Source organism: Caretta caretta, chromosome 1 (assembly GCF_965140235.1).
Source record: "Caretta caretta isolate rCarCar2 chromosome 1, rCarCar1.hap1, whole genome shotgun sequence".
Taxonomy (NCBI): Eukaryota; Metazoa; Chordata; order Testudines; family Cheloniidae; genus Caretta; species Caretta caretta.
Window position 1 is genome coordinate 12,032,247 of NC_134206.1, and position 16,756 is coordinate 12,049,002.

At 44.4% G+C, this 16,756-nt stretch overlaps 1 protein-coding gene across 7 annotated transcripts in view; it reads left to right on the plus strand.

Moving 5' to 3' along the window:
* The window catches only part of C2CD3 (C2 domain containing 3 centriole elongation regulator), a 92,405-nt gene extending 76,923 nt beyond the window's left edge, over window positions 1-15,482 (plus strand). For all 7 annotated transcript variants that reach the window (XM_048839255.2, XM_075125970.1, XM_075125971.1 and 4 more), the window contains one exon: window positions 14,351-15,482. In XM_048839255.2, the coding sequence (XP_048695212.2) occupies window positions 14,351-14,494 (144 nt within the window). In that variant the 3' untranslated portion in view covers window positions 14,495-15,482. The remainder of the gene's footprint in view (window positions 1-14,350) is intronic.
* The last annotated feature ends 1,274 nt before the right edge of the window (window positions 15,483-16,756 follow it).

Below are 16,756 nucleotides of genomic sequence, written 5' to 3' on the forward strand. Positions count from 1 at the left end.
GGAAAGCAGACTTCGACTCCCTCAGGGAATGGATGGGTAGGATCCCCTGGGGGACTAACATGAAGGAGAAAGGAGTCCAGGAGAGCTGGCTGTATTTCAAGGAATCCCTGTTGAGGTTACAGGGACAAACCATCCCGATGAGTCGAAAGAATAGTAAATATGGCAGGCGACCAGCTTGGCTTAACGGTGAAATCCTAGCGGATCTTAAACATAAAAAAGAAGCTTACAAGAAGTGGAAGGTTGGACATATGACCAGGGAAGAGTATAAAAATATTGCTCGGGCATGTAGGAATGAAATCAGGACGGCCAAATCGCACCTGGAGCTGCAGCTAGCGAGAGATGTCAAGAGTAACAAGAAGGGTTTCTTCAGGTATGTTGGCAACAAGAAGAAAGCCAAGGCAAGTGTGGGCCCCTTACTGAATGAGGGAGGCAACCTAGTGACAGAGGATGTGGAAAAAGCTAATGTACTCAATGCTTTTTTTGCCTCTGTCTTCACTAACAAGGTCAGCTCCCAGACCTCTGCGCTGGGCATCACAACATGGGGAATAGATGGCCAGCCCTCTGTGGAGAAAGAGATGGTTAGGGACTATTTAGAAAAGCTGGACTTGCACAAGTCCATGGGGCCGGACGAGTTGCATCCGAGAGTGCTAAAGGAATTGGCAGCTGTGATTGCAGAGCCATTGGCCATTATCTTTGAAAACTCGTGGCGAACAGGGGAAGTCCCAGATGACTGGGGAAAGGTTAATGTAGTGCCCATCTTTAAAAAAGGGAAGAAGGAGGATCCTGGGAACTACAGGCCAGTCAGCCTCACCTCAGTCCCTGGAAAAATCATGGAGCAGGTCCTCAAAGAATCAATCCTGAAGCACTTACATGAGAGGAAAGTGATCAGGAACAGTCAGCATGGATTCACCAAGGGAAGGTCATGCCTGACTAATCTAATCGCCTTCTATGATGAGATTACTGGTTCTGTGGATGAAGGGAAAGCAGTGGATGTATTGTTTCTTGACTTTAGCAAAGCTTTTGACACTGTCTCCCACAGTATTCTTATCAGCAAGTTAAAGAAGTATGGGCTGGATGAATGCACTATAAGGTGGGTAGAAAGTTGGCTAGCTTGTCGGGCTCAACGGGTAGTGATCAATGGCTCCATGTCTAGTTGGCAGCCAGTGTCAAGTGGGGGTCGGTCCTGGGGCCGGTTTTGTTCAATATCTTCATAAATGATCTGGAGGATGGTGTGGATTGCACTCTCAGCAAATTTGCGGATGATACTAAACTGGGAGGAGTGGTAGATACGCTGGAGGGCTGGGATAGGATACAGAGGGACCTAGACAAATTGGAGGATTGGGCCAAAAGAAATCTGATGAGGTTCAATAAGGATAAGTGCAGGGTCTTGCACTTAGGACGGAAGAATCCAATGCACAGCTACAGACTAGGGACCGAATGGCTAGGCAGCAGTTCTGCGGAAAAGGACCTAGGGGTGACAGAAGCTGGATATGAGTCAGCAGTGTGCCCTTGTTGCCAAGAAGGCCAATGGCATTTTGGGATGTATAAGTAGGGGCATAGCGAGCAGATCGAGGGACGTGATCGTTCCCCTCTATTCGACATTGGTGAGGCCTCATCTGGAGTACTGTGTCCAGTTTTGGGCCCCACACTACAAGAAGGATGTGGATAAATTGGAGAGAGTCCAGCGAAGGGCAACAAAAATGATTAGGGGTCTGGAACACATGACTTATGAGGAGAGGCTGAGGGAACTGGGATTGTTTAGTCTGCAGAAGAGAAGAATGAGGGGGGATTTGATAGCTGCTTTCAACTACCTGAGAGGTGTTTCCGGAGAGGATGGTTCTAGACTGTTCTCAGTGGTAGAAGAGGACAGGACAAGGAGTAATGGTCTCAAGTTGCAGTGGGGGAGGTTTAGGTTGGATATTAGGAAAAACTTTTTCACTAGGAGGTTGGTGAAACACTGGAATGCGTTGCCTAGGGAGGTGGTAGAATCTCCTTCCTTAGAAGTTTTTAAGGTCAGGCTTGACAAAGCCCTGGCTGGGATGATTTAATTGGGGATTTGTCCTGCTTTGAGCAGCGGGTTGGACTAGATGACCTCCTGAGGTCCCTTCCAACCCTGATATTCTATGATTCTATGACCAAGAATAGCAGTCTTTTGTGATGCGTAACAGCAGACCTGCCGCATCTTGTACTGTATTTTTCTGCTGAGGCAGCTTCCTCTCCTAGGTGATGACATGTCAGTTGAAACGGCTGTTTGTGACATGTCTTTCACTTCAGGACACACAGATGTTGCAAACCTAACAGTTACATGTTGGGCTACATGTTTGGATGCATGTGTCGGGCTCTCTGGAGTGATTTGTGCCCTGATACGTAACAGTCTGCCCTGAGGTTGGCACTCACATTCATGAGTGGTCTGCCAGCATAACAGGGTAACTTTTAAGGTCTATTTGCATGCAGAATAAGGTTTTTCCAGTGGTCTTTGGGTTACTTTTAAGCAAAAAAAAAAGTCTTTAAATAATTTTCTCTACACTCTAATAATTTAACAAAGAATTTAAAAAACTTGCTTCACTTTCTAAAAAGAAGTTACTTCGGGGCTAAGCTCTAACATGGAAAACTTCAGCCCCAAAGGAGAGTTTTTCAGAATGATTACAAACCTGTTTTCACATACTCAACAAAGTCCCCCTATAATTGTAACAATTGTCACTATCATAAAAGCTATAATAATGGAATGACTTTAGAATTTTGGGCACAGCTAGTGATTTCTGAGTCAGCCATTTCTGTCATGTCCAAGAAATGAACAGGTCTAAAAAGTATAAAGTCCATTGCATAATAGCAATGAAGCATTCCAGATAACGATTTCAAGATAATCATATCCTTTTATGCCTTTATAATATCACCCAAGGTTTACTATCCTGTCTTAGTGTGAGATCCTGCTCTCAGCAGAGTCAGTGGCAAAATTCCTTTTGGCTTTAGTGGGAGCAGGCTGTAGTTGTTGCTTAAGTACAAGATATGAGTTCGTATGTTTGAGATCACTAAACTGACCTGCGTCAGTTGTAATGTACTCACAAAAATGGCAAACGCAGCAGAAAGCTAAAAATCCTTTAACACCAAGTGGATGGAATTCTGTAGCCAGTCTCGATATATATTTTTTTAAGACCGAGCCTATATACCTGATGTTCTCTTTCAGCTACAGAACAGGTTCTAAAGCTGAGTAAGGGAATGCATTTCTAAAGGCCTTGCCATTTAGATCAACAGAGAATATGGACAAGAGTTAACATTTGTAGGGAGAACGATCATGAAAATCGTTGTTTTAATACAGTAATACTGTTTCATTGGAACTTGACATGGGGATGGGTTGATGGCTCACTGGGAATGCCACAGATGCTAAGAAGCAGGTTCAGCTCTGGGAGCAAATTGGAGTTAGCCTCACAGTGTCCTGCATTGGCCTCTGTTGATAAAGAGCTATTTGCCTGGAGACAAAGGTGTTAGTCTTTTGTTTTTGTTTTTTTTTAAGGATTTTGATTTTTTTAACAAGAAGCACAGATTTTAAAAAGGAAATTTTTTTTCCTTTGGGCTGCTGGAAAGCAGGTTTTCGGCTGAAAACAGTTAGGTTTTTTTTGTCTCTGCTTTGGGGCCAGAGCAGAGACAAAAGGGAATTGCATTTTGTGAGCTGGAGTTTTCTCTACCTAAAGGCAGGATAGTTAACCTCCTTCAGGGAGATTCACAAGTCTTCACAGACCTGAAGAAGTTTTTCTTTTCCTAAGAGCAACTAGAGGGGTTTTCTGTCTATTTGCCTGGAGACAAAGGTGTTAGGTTTTGTGTTGTTTTTTTTAAGGATTTTTCTGTAGGCTTACAATCACTATCACAGATCATAGGTATCCGGTTACAGCACAGCAAAATTTTACAAGCCAATTTTTTTGTTTGTTTTATTTCTAACTCTCGGTTGTAAAGTTAGTTAAAAACAGAGAGGCAAACATGACAGAAACCAAGACACAACACAAATTGGAGTTAACCAGACTGGAGGTAGCGAAAGAGGCAGAAAAAGCCCTAGAAGCTACTCACAGGAGAGCTATGGAGGCAAAGGACAAAGAAATAGAGGCAGCGAAAGAGGCAGAAAAAAATCAAGAGGCTGCCCACCTGAGAGCTATGGAGGTAGAAAAGAACCAAGAGGCTGCTCATAGGAGAGCTATGGAGGCAAGGGAAAAAGAACTGGAGGAAAAGGAAAAAGAGAGGAAGCATGCACTGGAGATGGCAAAGGCTCAGCAGAATAGCAATCCTTCTCCAGGTACCGCTTCACATCCCAGGCAATGATACCGAGGTCTTCTTAGAAAACTTCGAAAGGGCCTGCCTTGGGTACAGCATCTCTACAGACCAAGAATGGTAGAGCTGAGGCCGCAGCTCAGTGGACGCTTAGCTGAGGTGGCGGCTGAAATGCCTAAGGAACACATGAACAAGTATGAACCGTTTAAAACCAAGGAGAGAGTCAAAATGGGGCTAGCACCCGAGCATTCCCTTCGGCGGTTCAGAGCCCTAAGGTGGAAATCAGACGTGTCATTTACCCGACATGCCTACCACACTGTGAGACATTGGGATGCCTGGATATCAGGAGTGAGTGTTAAATCTCCAGAAGATTTGCCCTTTCTAATGCAAATGGAGCAGTTCTTAGAGGGTGTTCCTGAGGAAATAGAAAGATACATCCTAGATGGGAAGCCCAAAACTGTAATCGAGGCGGGGGAGATTGGAGCCAAATGGGTGGAGGTGGCAGAAAAGAAAAAAACTGGTCGCAGTTGGAGCGGATACCAGAAGGGACAACCTCAGACCACACCCTACTACCAGGGGCAGCCCAAGGCCCCAAGGAACCCTCCAGACACCTTATCGTTCCACCACACCGTTCTCCAGCAACCCACCTCGCCCCGGTGACCCGTCAGCTGGACGATGTTTTAAATGTAACGAGACGGGGCATGTGAAGGCCAACTGCCCCAAGAACCCCAACAGATTACAGTTCATTGTACCAGAATCACACCAGAGGTCCTCAGGCCCAGATACCTCCCAGATACCCTCGGAGCGAAGGGAAACTGTGAGTGTGGGCAGGAAGATGATCACTGCTTGGAGGGACACCGGAGCACAAGTGTCGGCTATCCATGCTTCCTTAGTGGACCCCAATTTAATCAACCCAGAGATCCAAGTGACTATTCAACCCTTCAAGTCAAACTCTTTCAATTTGCCTACAGCCAAGTTGCCTGTCCAGTACAAGGGCTGGTCAGGAACGTGGACTTTTGCAGTCTATGATGATTATCCCATCCCCATGCTGTTGGGGGAAGACTTGGCCAATCAGGTGAAGCTAGCAAAGAGGGTGGGAATGATCACCCGCAGCCAGGCTAAACAAGCCGTCACGCCTAGCTCTGTTCCGGAAACTTCTACCAGGACCCAGTCAGAGGTGATGGACCCGGACCCCAGGCCAATGTCTGCAACAGCAGTAGTGGATTCAGTCCCAGAGTCCCAGACAGAGCCAGTCCCAGAACCGGAGGAACAACTAGCACCAGAACCATTGCCAGCACTGAATCCAGTACTTGCAACCCCAACACCGGAGAGCCCCACCGAACCTGAACCAGCAGCAGCCGATAACCCTACACAAGAGGCTCAGCTGGAGCCTGAACCCCAACATAGTGCCCCAGCGGAGAGCGGTTCACAGTCAACGGAAACAGTCCCATCCCCTACATCGCTTCCAGAAGGACCAAGCATAGGTCCACAATCCAGTGAGGAACTGATGTCTCCAGCATCAAGGAAACAGTTTGAAACCGAACAGGAAGCAGATGAAAGCCTCCAGAGAGCTTGGACGGCGGCACAGAGCAACCCACCATCTCTCAGCTCTTCTAATTGATCCAGGTTTGTTGTCAAAAGAGGACTTTTATACAAGGAAACTCTTTCTGGTGGACACCAGAAAGACTGGCATCCTCAGAGACAGTTGGTAGTTCCAACTAAGTACCAGGTCCAGCTCTTGAGCTTAGCCCATGATCATCCTAGTCGCCATGCTGGGGTGAACAGGACCAAAGACCATTTGGGGAGGTCATTCCACTGGGAGGGAATGGGCAAGGATGTTTCTACCTATGTCCGGTCTTGTGAGGTATGCCAAAAAGTGGGAAAACCCCAAGACCAGGTCAAAGTCCCTCTTCAGCCACTCCCCATCATTGAAGTTCCACCAGTATTAACTGAGTTTTGCAGGGAGCTCAGCTGATTCCTCGTACTTGGGCACAGTGAGGTGAGGTCTTTGTGCAGGGAGGAGAAATGTTCCATTAAGTGGGGATGCAAGGACTTCTTGAACAGGCAGATTTTCACAGCCCCCTGCTGCCAGATCCCAGGTTACATGAAGGGAACATAGGATTTTTTGCCTTCTTCTACAACCTGGGGCACGAGTCACTTGCTGGGAACATCTGCATAGATCTCATTTAATCCGTTCCCTGCCACTGCAGGGTCTTCGGATATTGGTGTTCCTTGGTTCCTCCTGTTCTCTGCCTATGGCACACAATAGTTTGGTCTCTTGAGGGCTGCAATACTTGGGTATAATTCTGGTTGTCAGTTTTGGTGCAGAGATGCTGGGTGGTGTTTAGTGGCCTGTGATATGCAGGAGGTCAGACTAGATGATCTGGTAGTCCCTTCTGACATTAAACTTTATAACTCTGAGTTTCTGTACTGGATCAGAAATTCACAATTCAGCTAGTCCAGTATCTTGTCTCCAATGATGGCCAACACCAGATACTTCAGAAGAAGACTCCAGAAACCCTACAGCAGGCAAATGTGGGATAACATGTTCCCCATGAAGGTCTCTTCCTGTTCCCTAATAATTAGATTGGCTTAAGTACTGAAGCATGAGGTTTGACATCCCTTCCAAAATTTTTGTTAGCACTATTATAGCTCTGGATATTCTTGTTATTGATATAAATGTCCAGGCCTCCTTTGAATCTTGCTACATTCTTGGCCTCAACATCTAGTGGCAATGAGTTCCACAGTCTAATCACACATCATTTGAAACATCAGTTTTGAATTTGCCATCTTTCAGTTTCATTGAATGCAGTTTTTTTTCTTTTTGCTGAGAGAACAAAAGCTCCCAATCTACCTTCTCTATACTATTCATTATTCTGTAAACTCTGATCATATCCCCTCTTAATCTGGTTGCATTATTACCACCCTTTTTGCAGCTTTGGAGTTAATAAAAGGAATACATTGGGAAGCAGGCATGCTGGCTGAGGAGTTGCAGCATTTTAAGGGAGGGGAGATACCAAAGTAGAAAGGTAAATGCAATAGAAATAGAAGTTCTGTACATACCAGATCCACAGACAGCTCATGTTGAATTCATTATAAGAAGTGGAATGACAGAGTATTAAATGGGACTGTTACCATTCTGACACTTCTTAAAATAAATATAAATTAGAGACGATATAGGAACAAATGGGGTAAGATTTGAGAAGTTTTAAAGAGAAATATTCTCATGAAGCCTCTACTCAAATCTTACTTATTTGTTACCTATATCTCCGACCGCACAACATATTCAGAAATGTGGAATCATAGCCTTGGCTTGAAAATTCACTTGAAAAACCCATTGCCATTATTATAGTGTAAATCCACTTCTTCAATATTCTTACATTTAGTTCCTTTCATTCTTAAGGTTCCATAAGCACTTCAAAATGTAAAGTGATGTACAAACTATATATAAAAGATGATGGAACCCACCCCTGAAATGCAGGCACCTCTAGGTTAGAAACAGGCTAATTGTCAAACAGCCCACAGTAACATTACAATTTAGAACAGGAAGTGAACAATACTGCATCCACTTGAAGCTACAGAAGAAATTTAGGGAAGCACAGCATAGTTATCCAAGGTGGAATTTGGCCAGAACAGTAGGGTTAATACCCCAGATTGCCATGGGTTCTTTAATAATAGCTGAAGGACCTGTATGAACTGATCAAACTAATTTACATAGGAGTGGGGTAGGGTGACATCCTGACAAGCTATTTTTGAGAAAGATACTTAACACTTTTCAAATATGTAACTTTTGTGGTAAGACATTAATCTGGAGTCAGAGCAACAGCACCACTTATGCTTTCCGTTTTACGTTTTCAGGATAACTTGCTTACTAATCGTGTGCATAGGTCAAAAGAGTTAGCTCAGAGCCAGTTTGAACTGGTTACTGTTTCTCCAGCCAGTGTTAATGTTTCAGCTGTTTCACAGACACTTGGCAGGGGGAGGAGAGCGAGGCGAATAAGCTGCTGATTTGGTCTTTGAGCAACCTTGAGAGGGACATAGAGCAGACAGGAAGCTGTATATGGATGGTATTAGCAGAAATAATCTATCACCCCTTTGAATATTTGTTCTTCAGTATGTTTAAAGAGGACATCATTTGAAGGTTTTGCAGAGCTGTAGCATTATTACCTGACACTGGTCCCCTTCAGAGTAAATGTTCTGATCTGGTGCAACACAGTTGGGAAGCTGCAGTGTTATAACAAAGGCCCTGTATAAAGCACAATTTTCTTTCAGAAAATTAATGACAGTGTAAATGGCAAAGTATTGAATTTCATTGAGTTTGCATAGAATTAATTTTACAAGTAACAGTCAAAACAGAATGAAAATTCATTCTGTCCTTGAAATTGAGTAGGTATTTTCTATTAAAGACTTTGTAGACATTTTCCTTTTTTTTTTTTTTAAAGTGTTTAAAAGATCACAGTTTGGGGGCATTTTGACAATTTCCATGTCCTCCATGACATAGTGATTGGCACAAGGGTCTAGTATAACTTGGTAAATGTCTAATCTTTAAGTGCAATCATATTATAATTGAGTCTTGACACTTATCTTCAATAACACAAGAACTAAGGGGTCACCCAATGAAATTAATTGGCAGCAGGTTTAAAAGAAACATAAGGAAGTACTTCTTCAGAGAATGCACCATCAGCCTTTGGAAGTTGTTGCTAGGGGATATTGTGAAAGCCAAAAGTCTAACTGTGTCAAAAAAGAAGTAGATAAATTCCTGGAGGATAGGTCCATCAATGACTATTAGCCAAGATGGTCAGGGACACAACCCCATGTTCCGGGTGTTTCTAAAGCTTCTGCTTTCAGAAGCTGGAACTGGATGACAGAGGATGCATCACTCGATATTGCCCTGTTCTGTTAATTCCCACCGAATCATCTGGCATGAGCCACTCTTGGAAGATAGGATACTGGGCTAGATGGAGCATTGGTCTGACCCAGCATGGCCATTCTTATGTTCGCTGGTTGCAGTAAAATAATTCAGTTTGCGTTCACATAACAGCTTTTTTTTTTTTTAACCATACAACTAAAGAATGCATGAATGTGAAGCAACAATTACTTTATTGCCTCTGCAATCGGTGATTGAAGCAGGGAGGGGAGCGTGCTTAGCTTACAGGAAAATAGAATGAACTGGGCCGGGGGGAGGGGGAGGTCCATCAAGGAGAAACAAACAGAACTTTCACATCATAGCCTGGCCATTCCTGAAACTGGTTTTCAAAGCTTCTCTGATGTGCACCGCGCCCTCCTGTACTCTTCTAACAGCCCTGGTGTCTGGCGGCGCGTAATCAGCAGCCAGGCTATTTGCCTCAACCTGCCACCCCGCCATAAACGTCTCCCCCTTACTCTCACAGATATTATGGAGCGCACAGCAAGCAGGAATAACAATGGGAATATTGGTTTAGCTGAGTTTACCAAGTCAGTAAACTGCGCCAGCGCGCCTTTAAACGTCCAAATGCACATTCTACCACCATTCTGCACTTGCTCAGCCTAGTTGAACAGCCCCTGACTACTGTCCAGGGTGCCTGAGTATGGCTTCATGAGCCATGGCATTAAGGGGTAGGCTGGGTCCCCAAGGATAACTATAGGCATTTCAACATCCCCCAACGGTTATTTTCTGGTCTGGAAAGTAAGTCCCTTGCTGCAGCTGTTGAAACAGACCAGAGTTCCTGAAGATGCGAGCGTCATGTACCTTTCCCGGCCACCCCATGTGGATGTTGGTGAAACGTCCCTTGTGATCCACCAGTGCTTGCAGCACCATTGAAAGGTACCCCTTTCGGTTTATGTACTCGGCGGCTTGGTGCTCCGGTGCCAAGATAGGGATGTGGGTTCCGTCTATGGCCCCACCACAGTTAGGGAATCCCATTGCAGAAAAACCATCCACCATGATCTGCACATTTTCCAGAGTCACTACCCTTGATATCAGCAGCTCCGTGATAGCATTGCCTACTTGCATCACAGCAGCCCCCACAGTAGATTTGCCCACTCCAAATTGATTCCCAACTGACCGGTAGCTGTCTGACGTTGCAAGCTTCCACAGGGCTATTGCCACTCGCCTCTCAACTGTGAGGGCTGCTCTTATCTTGGTATTCTTGCGCTTCAGGGCAGGGGAAAGCAAGTCACAAAGTTCCATGAAAGTGCCCTTACACATGCGAAAGTTTCATAGCCGGTAGGAATTGTCCCAGACCCGCAACACTATGCAGTCCCACCACTCTGTGCTTGTTTCCCGGGCCCAGAATCGGCCTTCCACGCCATGAACCTGCCCAACTGACACCATGATGAGCACATTGAAGGGGCCTGTACTTCGTGAGAAGTCTGTGTCCATGTCCTCATCACTCTCGTCACCACGCTGCAGTCGCCGCTTCCTCACCTGGTTTCGCTTTTCTTGCAGGTTATGGTTCTGCATATCCTGCTGGATAACGCACATGGTCTTTATAATGCTCATAATTGCCACGGTGATCTGAGCGGGCTCCATGTTCCCAGTGCTATGGCGTCTGCGCTGGAAAAAGACGCAAAATGATTGTCTGCCGTTGCTCTGACAGAGGGTGTGGCGACTGACAGCATGGCTTACAGGGTTGGCTTACAGGGAATTAAAATCAACGAAGGGGGTGGCTTTGCATCAAGGAGAAGCAGAATGGCCCCCTCAAGGATAGAACTCAAAACTCGGGTTTAGCAGGCTGTTGAATTCACAGAGGGAAGGAGGAGAAAATGAACACAAAACAAATCTGGTCTATTTCTTGTTTTGGTCCACTTCATGTATCTTTATACATCTTGCTGGCAGCAGATGGTGCAGTACGACTTCTGGCCATCGTCATCTCCTGGGTGCTCATTAGAAGACAGTGCAGTAGGACTGCCGGCAGGACTGAATCGCCATGAGACGAAACTTAAAAGGGAAATGACCTGGCTGAGTCACTCCCATGTTTGCCCAGCCGCCCCTGACCGACCTCACCGAGGTCGGCTAAAAGAGCACCCTGGAGTACGGCGACGATGGCTACCAGTCATACTGCACTGTCCGCTGCCAAAAGGCAATGAGCTGCTGCTGTGTAGCAATGCAGTACCGCGTCTGCCAGCACCCAGGAGACATACAGTGAGTTGAGTGGGCTCCATGCTTGCTGTGGTATGGTGTCTGCACGGGTAACCCAGGAAAAAAGGTGCGAAACGATTGTCTGCCCTTGCTTTCATGGAGGGAGGGAGGGAAGGAAGGGAGTGCCTGACGATATGTACCCAGAACCACCTGCGACAATGTTTTTGTCCCATCAGGCATTGGGATTTCTACCCAGAATTTAAATGGGCGGTGGGAACTGTGGGATAGCTACCCACAGTGCAACGCTCTGGAAGTCGGCAGTTGCCTCGGTACTGTGGACCACTCTGCCAACTAAATGCCGACTAAATGCACTTAGAGCATTTGCGTGGAGACACACACAATCTACTGTATAAAAACGCTTTCTACAAAACCGACTTCTGTAAATTCGACTTAATTTCGTAGCGTAGACATAGCCTAAGTCTGCAAAACCTTCCTCAAGAGAAAGAGCCCAGCTATGTGGGTGAAAGGTCACAGGCTGGTCTGTGCTTAGAGTATGATAAGTCTATCTTCAACCAGAGTTAAGAGAAGTGCAGTTTATGCCAAGCTATGTGCTCCTAAAGCACTCAGTTTTACTTCCAATTCTTAATGTTCAATAGTGGACAAACTCTGATCTCTTAATATCTCTGTGGTTGCCAGAATTGGTCTAGTTCTGAACTTATTGGAGAGAGAAAGTTTCCCTAAGTCCCTCTGCTAGTGTTCAGCTTTTCGGTGTGTATAATGGGGCTGAGTGAAGGAGGAAGGCCCCAGAGGGGTCAATGTTAATCGTGTGTTTTAATGTATGCTGCTTTTTAAAATAATTTAAATGAATATGCATTTTATGTCTAAAGGGTTTCTTCAAACTTTGAGGGTCTCTGTTACTAGTCTAATTTTTGTGTGGAGAGGTCTGACTACAGGAAAGGAAGTATAGCAGGTGTGTCTAGGGATTATAATGCTAGTTTTTACAGTCTGGACCATCTGTCCTCACTCCACTGACTTCAGTAGCAGAGGGTTTGCATAGAGAGAGACCTGAACCCACAGATGTGCCATCCACAAACTTCTGAGAGTTAAAATCCATATCTGAATTTTGTAGCTCAGACTCTTATCTAGTTCTAGGCCCAAGCTTTGAGCTCCCAAAATATTTTGTTGGGGGAAATACTGCAGACCCTAAATCATTTTGGGCAGGAAGAAATAGGCTCTTCCATTGTGAAGTAATTTTCAAAAACTGGGTTAAGAAACAAATATGCCTTTGGCGGAGGGTCCTCCCTAACCCCACAGCAGTTAATTGCCAGATAGAGTTACCCTATGCTGACCTAAATGAACAGTTGCTGGTGCACAGAGATAAGCGGACATTTGGCAAGTGGAGATGCTGTATAAGCTGAAGATGTTTACAAAAAAACTATCCATTTGAGTTTTAACTATTTAAAATATGGGGGGACCATTGCTTCCCAAGTGAGAAAAGAATAAGATGGGTAAGGAGTTTTATTAGAGTGTTTCAGAGTAACAGCCGTGTTAGTCTATATTCGCAAAAAGAAAAGGAGGACTTGTGGCACCTTAGAGACTAACCAATTTATTTGAGCATAAGCTTTCGTGAGCTACAGCTCACTTCATCGGATGCATACTGTGGAAACTGCAGAAGACATTATATTTCATGGTCTCTGTGTATATAATGTCTTCTGCAGTTTCCACAGTGCTCACGAAAGCTTATGCTCAAATAAATTGGATAGTCTCTAAGGTGCCACAAGTACTCCTTTTCTTTTATTAGAATAATGGAGAGGACCAAGTGTAGCGCTTGGAGACCAACTATTGTAAGTGTAACATTCAGAGAGCAAATACTTTGAGAAGGGTTCAAGATCTGGAGAGGACACTTGTTCTTAGGATCCATGAGTGGACAGCTTGAATGCAGCTCACAGGTGGCATTAGTTCCAAAGGAGACATAGATGCTGGAACTAGGGGTGCTTCCGCATCCCTTGGCTTGAAGTGGTTTCCATTATATACAGAATTTATAGTTTGGTTCAATGGCTCTCAGCACCCCCACTATACGAATTGTTCCAGCAACCCTGAAAGGAGAACAAGTGGATTTTTGAGAATCCTAGAAATTAGAGATGGGAAAGACCTAATAAACCCCCATATAGTGGATCCTCCACCCACTTACAGGGTTGCTGTCCACCATAAAATCCTTGGTGTTTTGTTTTCTGACCAGTCGTCCACCACTACCTGGATGTGATACTAACACACACTAGAGCTAAGCCATCTTCCTAAAGAATCTAATAACTCAAGCCACTGAAGGGGGCCACTGACAGCTCACATTTGGCCCCCTATTGAGAAATCATAGAAATGTTTCCATTTCTTTTTAATCCCAATGTCTATAGCATTTTTAAAACAAATACATTCCCTTATCCACTCCTCAGATATGGTTTCCAACCCAGATAGTGCAGCACTGTGTTAATATGTGAGAACCGTAAAGTGACATTGACTAAACTGTGGAACATCGAGAAATGCAGAAAGTAAGCAAGCAACAGCAATAGAGAAAATATGACTATAATTTTAAAAAAATTTCAGATTTTGTAATCTAAGATGTTAGTAACAAAGGTTAGGAAATGTCTTTAAAATATATTTTTAACCTGGCAGTGTCCCTTTAAAGTTAATCGTTTTTGTGGGGGAGGGGAAAAGGGAGGCGTTAAAAGCTTTTTTAGAAGCTACAGGAAGATGGATAACTTGGGGGTCCTGTCCGCCATACTGAGCCATTATGCTTGTCGGTGTGTGGAATGTGAGGAAAATCATTTAAAGGAGAATGAGAGATCAATGGAAAATACAGCACGTCCAGTAGGTTTAGCCTCCATGGAAGCAAGAAGAGCAGGAAAGGTAATCTTTTTGGATTCCCAAGTATCAGCCATGCACTTCCCAGACACATTGCTGTGCTTCCTCATGATCAGTAAAGCATTTCAGTGTAAGCTCTAAGTGGTGTCTAATATTATGTCACTGTCTTTTCCTTAGACAGGAGATGGTGCCGCAGCTGGGGGAATTCCCTATCGAAGACAGAACCGTCACAAACCAAACCTGACATCAACTGATCTGCCAGAAGAAGAAACAAAAAGAATCGCCAGGATATTTTCTGCACAATTGTCCAAAAAAGAATAGCAGAAGTAACCAGAGTAGCTGTGTAGAGAGGAACTGCTTTAGTGCTCATGCTCTACATTTTGGGGAAACTATGACACTTTCAATAGGAGGGGGAGAGGAAATTACTTTAACTCTCCTGACTTCAAAAGAAAAATGTCATCCTACCCGCCCCCACCATGTTAGCACAGAACCACTCTCCTAAAAGAGAAGTAGATTCTACTCTCATTGATTTAATGTGTGTAATTGCCCCTCATTTAAATGGGAGTTAACTACCCATGTCAAACAGGGAATCTTAGATGCAGAATATCCTCTATTCCCCTGGGTCTGTTGGAAGTTGAGGGTGCTGTGCATCTTGCAAGATCAGATCACTGGAGTAAGGCACTGATAGACTTTAGTAACCTGAACAGTGTCATCTTATCTGTGGGAAATTCGTCTAATTACCCTTTTTTGCCTGCTAGTAATGGAACATCCAGTTGTTTGGGGACACTACTTTTTTCTTGACACACGGAGGGAAAGTTAGAAGCTGTTTCAGTTTTAAGAAAAATGAAATATCCATTTTTTTTTCCCTGAGAGAAACTGCATTAGAATCCTTTGCAACAAGACACACAATTGCAGTCTCCATGCAAATGTGCACAGACAATCCAGACTTGGGAAGCTACAGTCACTGTTTTGTATGCTAATGACCTTTTTAAAAAACATGTTGATTTGTAAGACAAATCTGTTGCCTTGAATACTGAAGTAAAGCTTATTTTTATACGGGTTGGGTAGATTGTAAGTAAAATGTACAGATACTGTAAAATAAATTATCTACGCAAGACTGTTTTGCTAGTAAGTATGGAATTTTGTGGACAAATTATTTTTCTTATTTTTATTAATTTATGTAGTCATTTCTAATTTTAAAAAAAATCACAAGTTTCAAGTGTCTCTGGATAACTGACCTAAACACAAACCATGCTAACTTATTTTGAATGATAAAGTTTGTTTCAATAAAATAAAACTTGTATTTTTATGCCTTTCTGCTGTTTAAGATGTTGTTTTAGAAATGTTATTGTTCACATGTTAAAAAGTTAGAGCCTGATCCTCCCAGTGGAGTCAGTGATAAAACGCCCATTGACTTCAGTGGTACAGGATTGTGCCTGTAAGCCCAGAACCTTAAAGACTCCTAAGTCCCATGGGCATTGAAATCAATGGAAGTTAGGTGCCTGAATACCTTTGAGGTTCTGGGCCTTAGTAACTTTGCTGGGAGAGGATTTTGTAAAAGTCATCTGTCTGTGGGAGCCTTTCCCTGAAAATGTTTAGCCCCAGGGTGTCTACAAGGAATGAGTCTGTGACCCTCAGAGTTCCCAGTGGACACATGTCCAGGTCTCCAAACTAATCTGAACTGCCACGAAGGACCCCCTTGTTGGCAGTCTCAGTAAGGAGGCTAAGGACTGAATGGGCCAAAAAGGCAGGAATCCCCTCTCCTCACCTCTAGCACTTTGTCTACACCAGGAAAAATCAGCTGTGTAATTCATCACTGTTTCAGGTCTCCAGGTTAGATAATAGGCCACGGCTCTATTGGGACTTAGTCCCTATTTCTGCAATCGCCAGCTAGCAACCAGTGGAACTGCACTACTGCAAACCTGCCGTGTTTTGCACTGGTGACACTTACCCATGTTACACACAGGGACGAGCTTTCCCCAGTCAAATGGTGTTTTTTCTTGTCTACAGCTGAGGTTTGCTCTGGTTTAGCCTAAGTGGTCATAGGTGCTGGAACTAGGGGCGCTGCCAAACCCCTTGGCTTAAAGTGGTTTCCGTTACATACAGGGTTTACAGTTTGGTTCAATGGCTCCCAGCACCCCCATTATAAAAATTGCTCCAGCACCCCCGTAAGTGGTCACTAGTGACCTGTGGCCTGTTTGCATTACTTCTTCCACTGGGGGATGGTTACAGGTGTAAAATGATTTTGGCCCATGCGGAGGCACCCTAGCAGGATGTGGTTTAGGCACAATGTGGAAGGGAGCTTGTAGGGAGCTGGCATTGCTGCTCCCCACATCGTACCTGTTCCCATGGAGAAATGTCAGGACATTTAATCTTCAACGCTAGCGCTTCTTATCAGCACTGAGTTCAATTCATAGAACCAGCACAGAGAGGAATTTACATGCCTATTTCACAGTGCATCAGGTTGGCCTTTCTACTCTGAGCCAACCTTGCCCTGGCCCTTTGTAAAATGAATTCCAAGTCCCAACCATTCCAATCCCCTGTCCTACACACACTTCCATTTTCCAGATTACCAGCCACAAT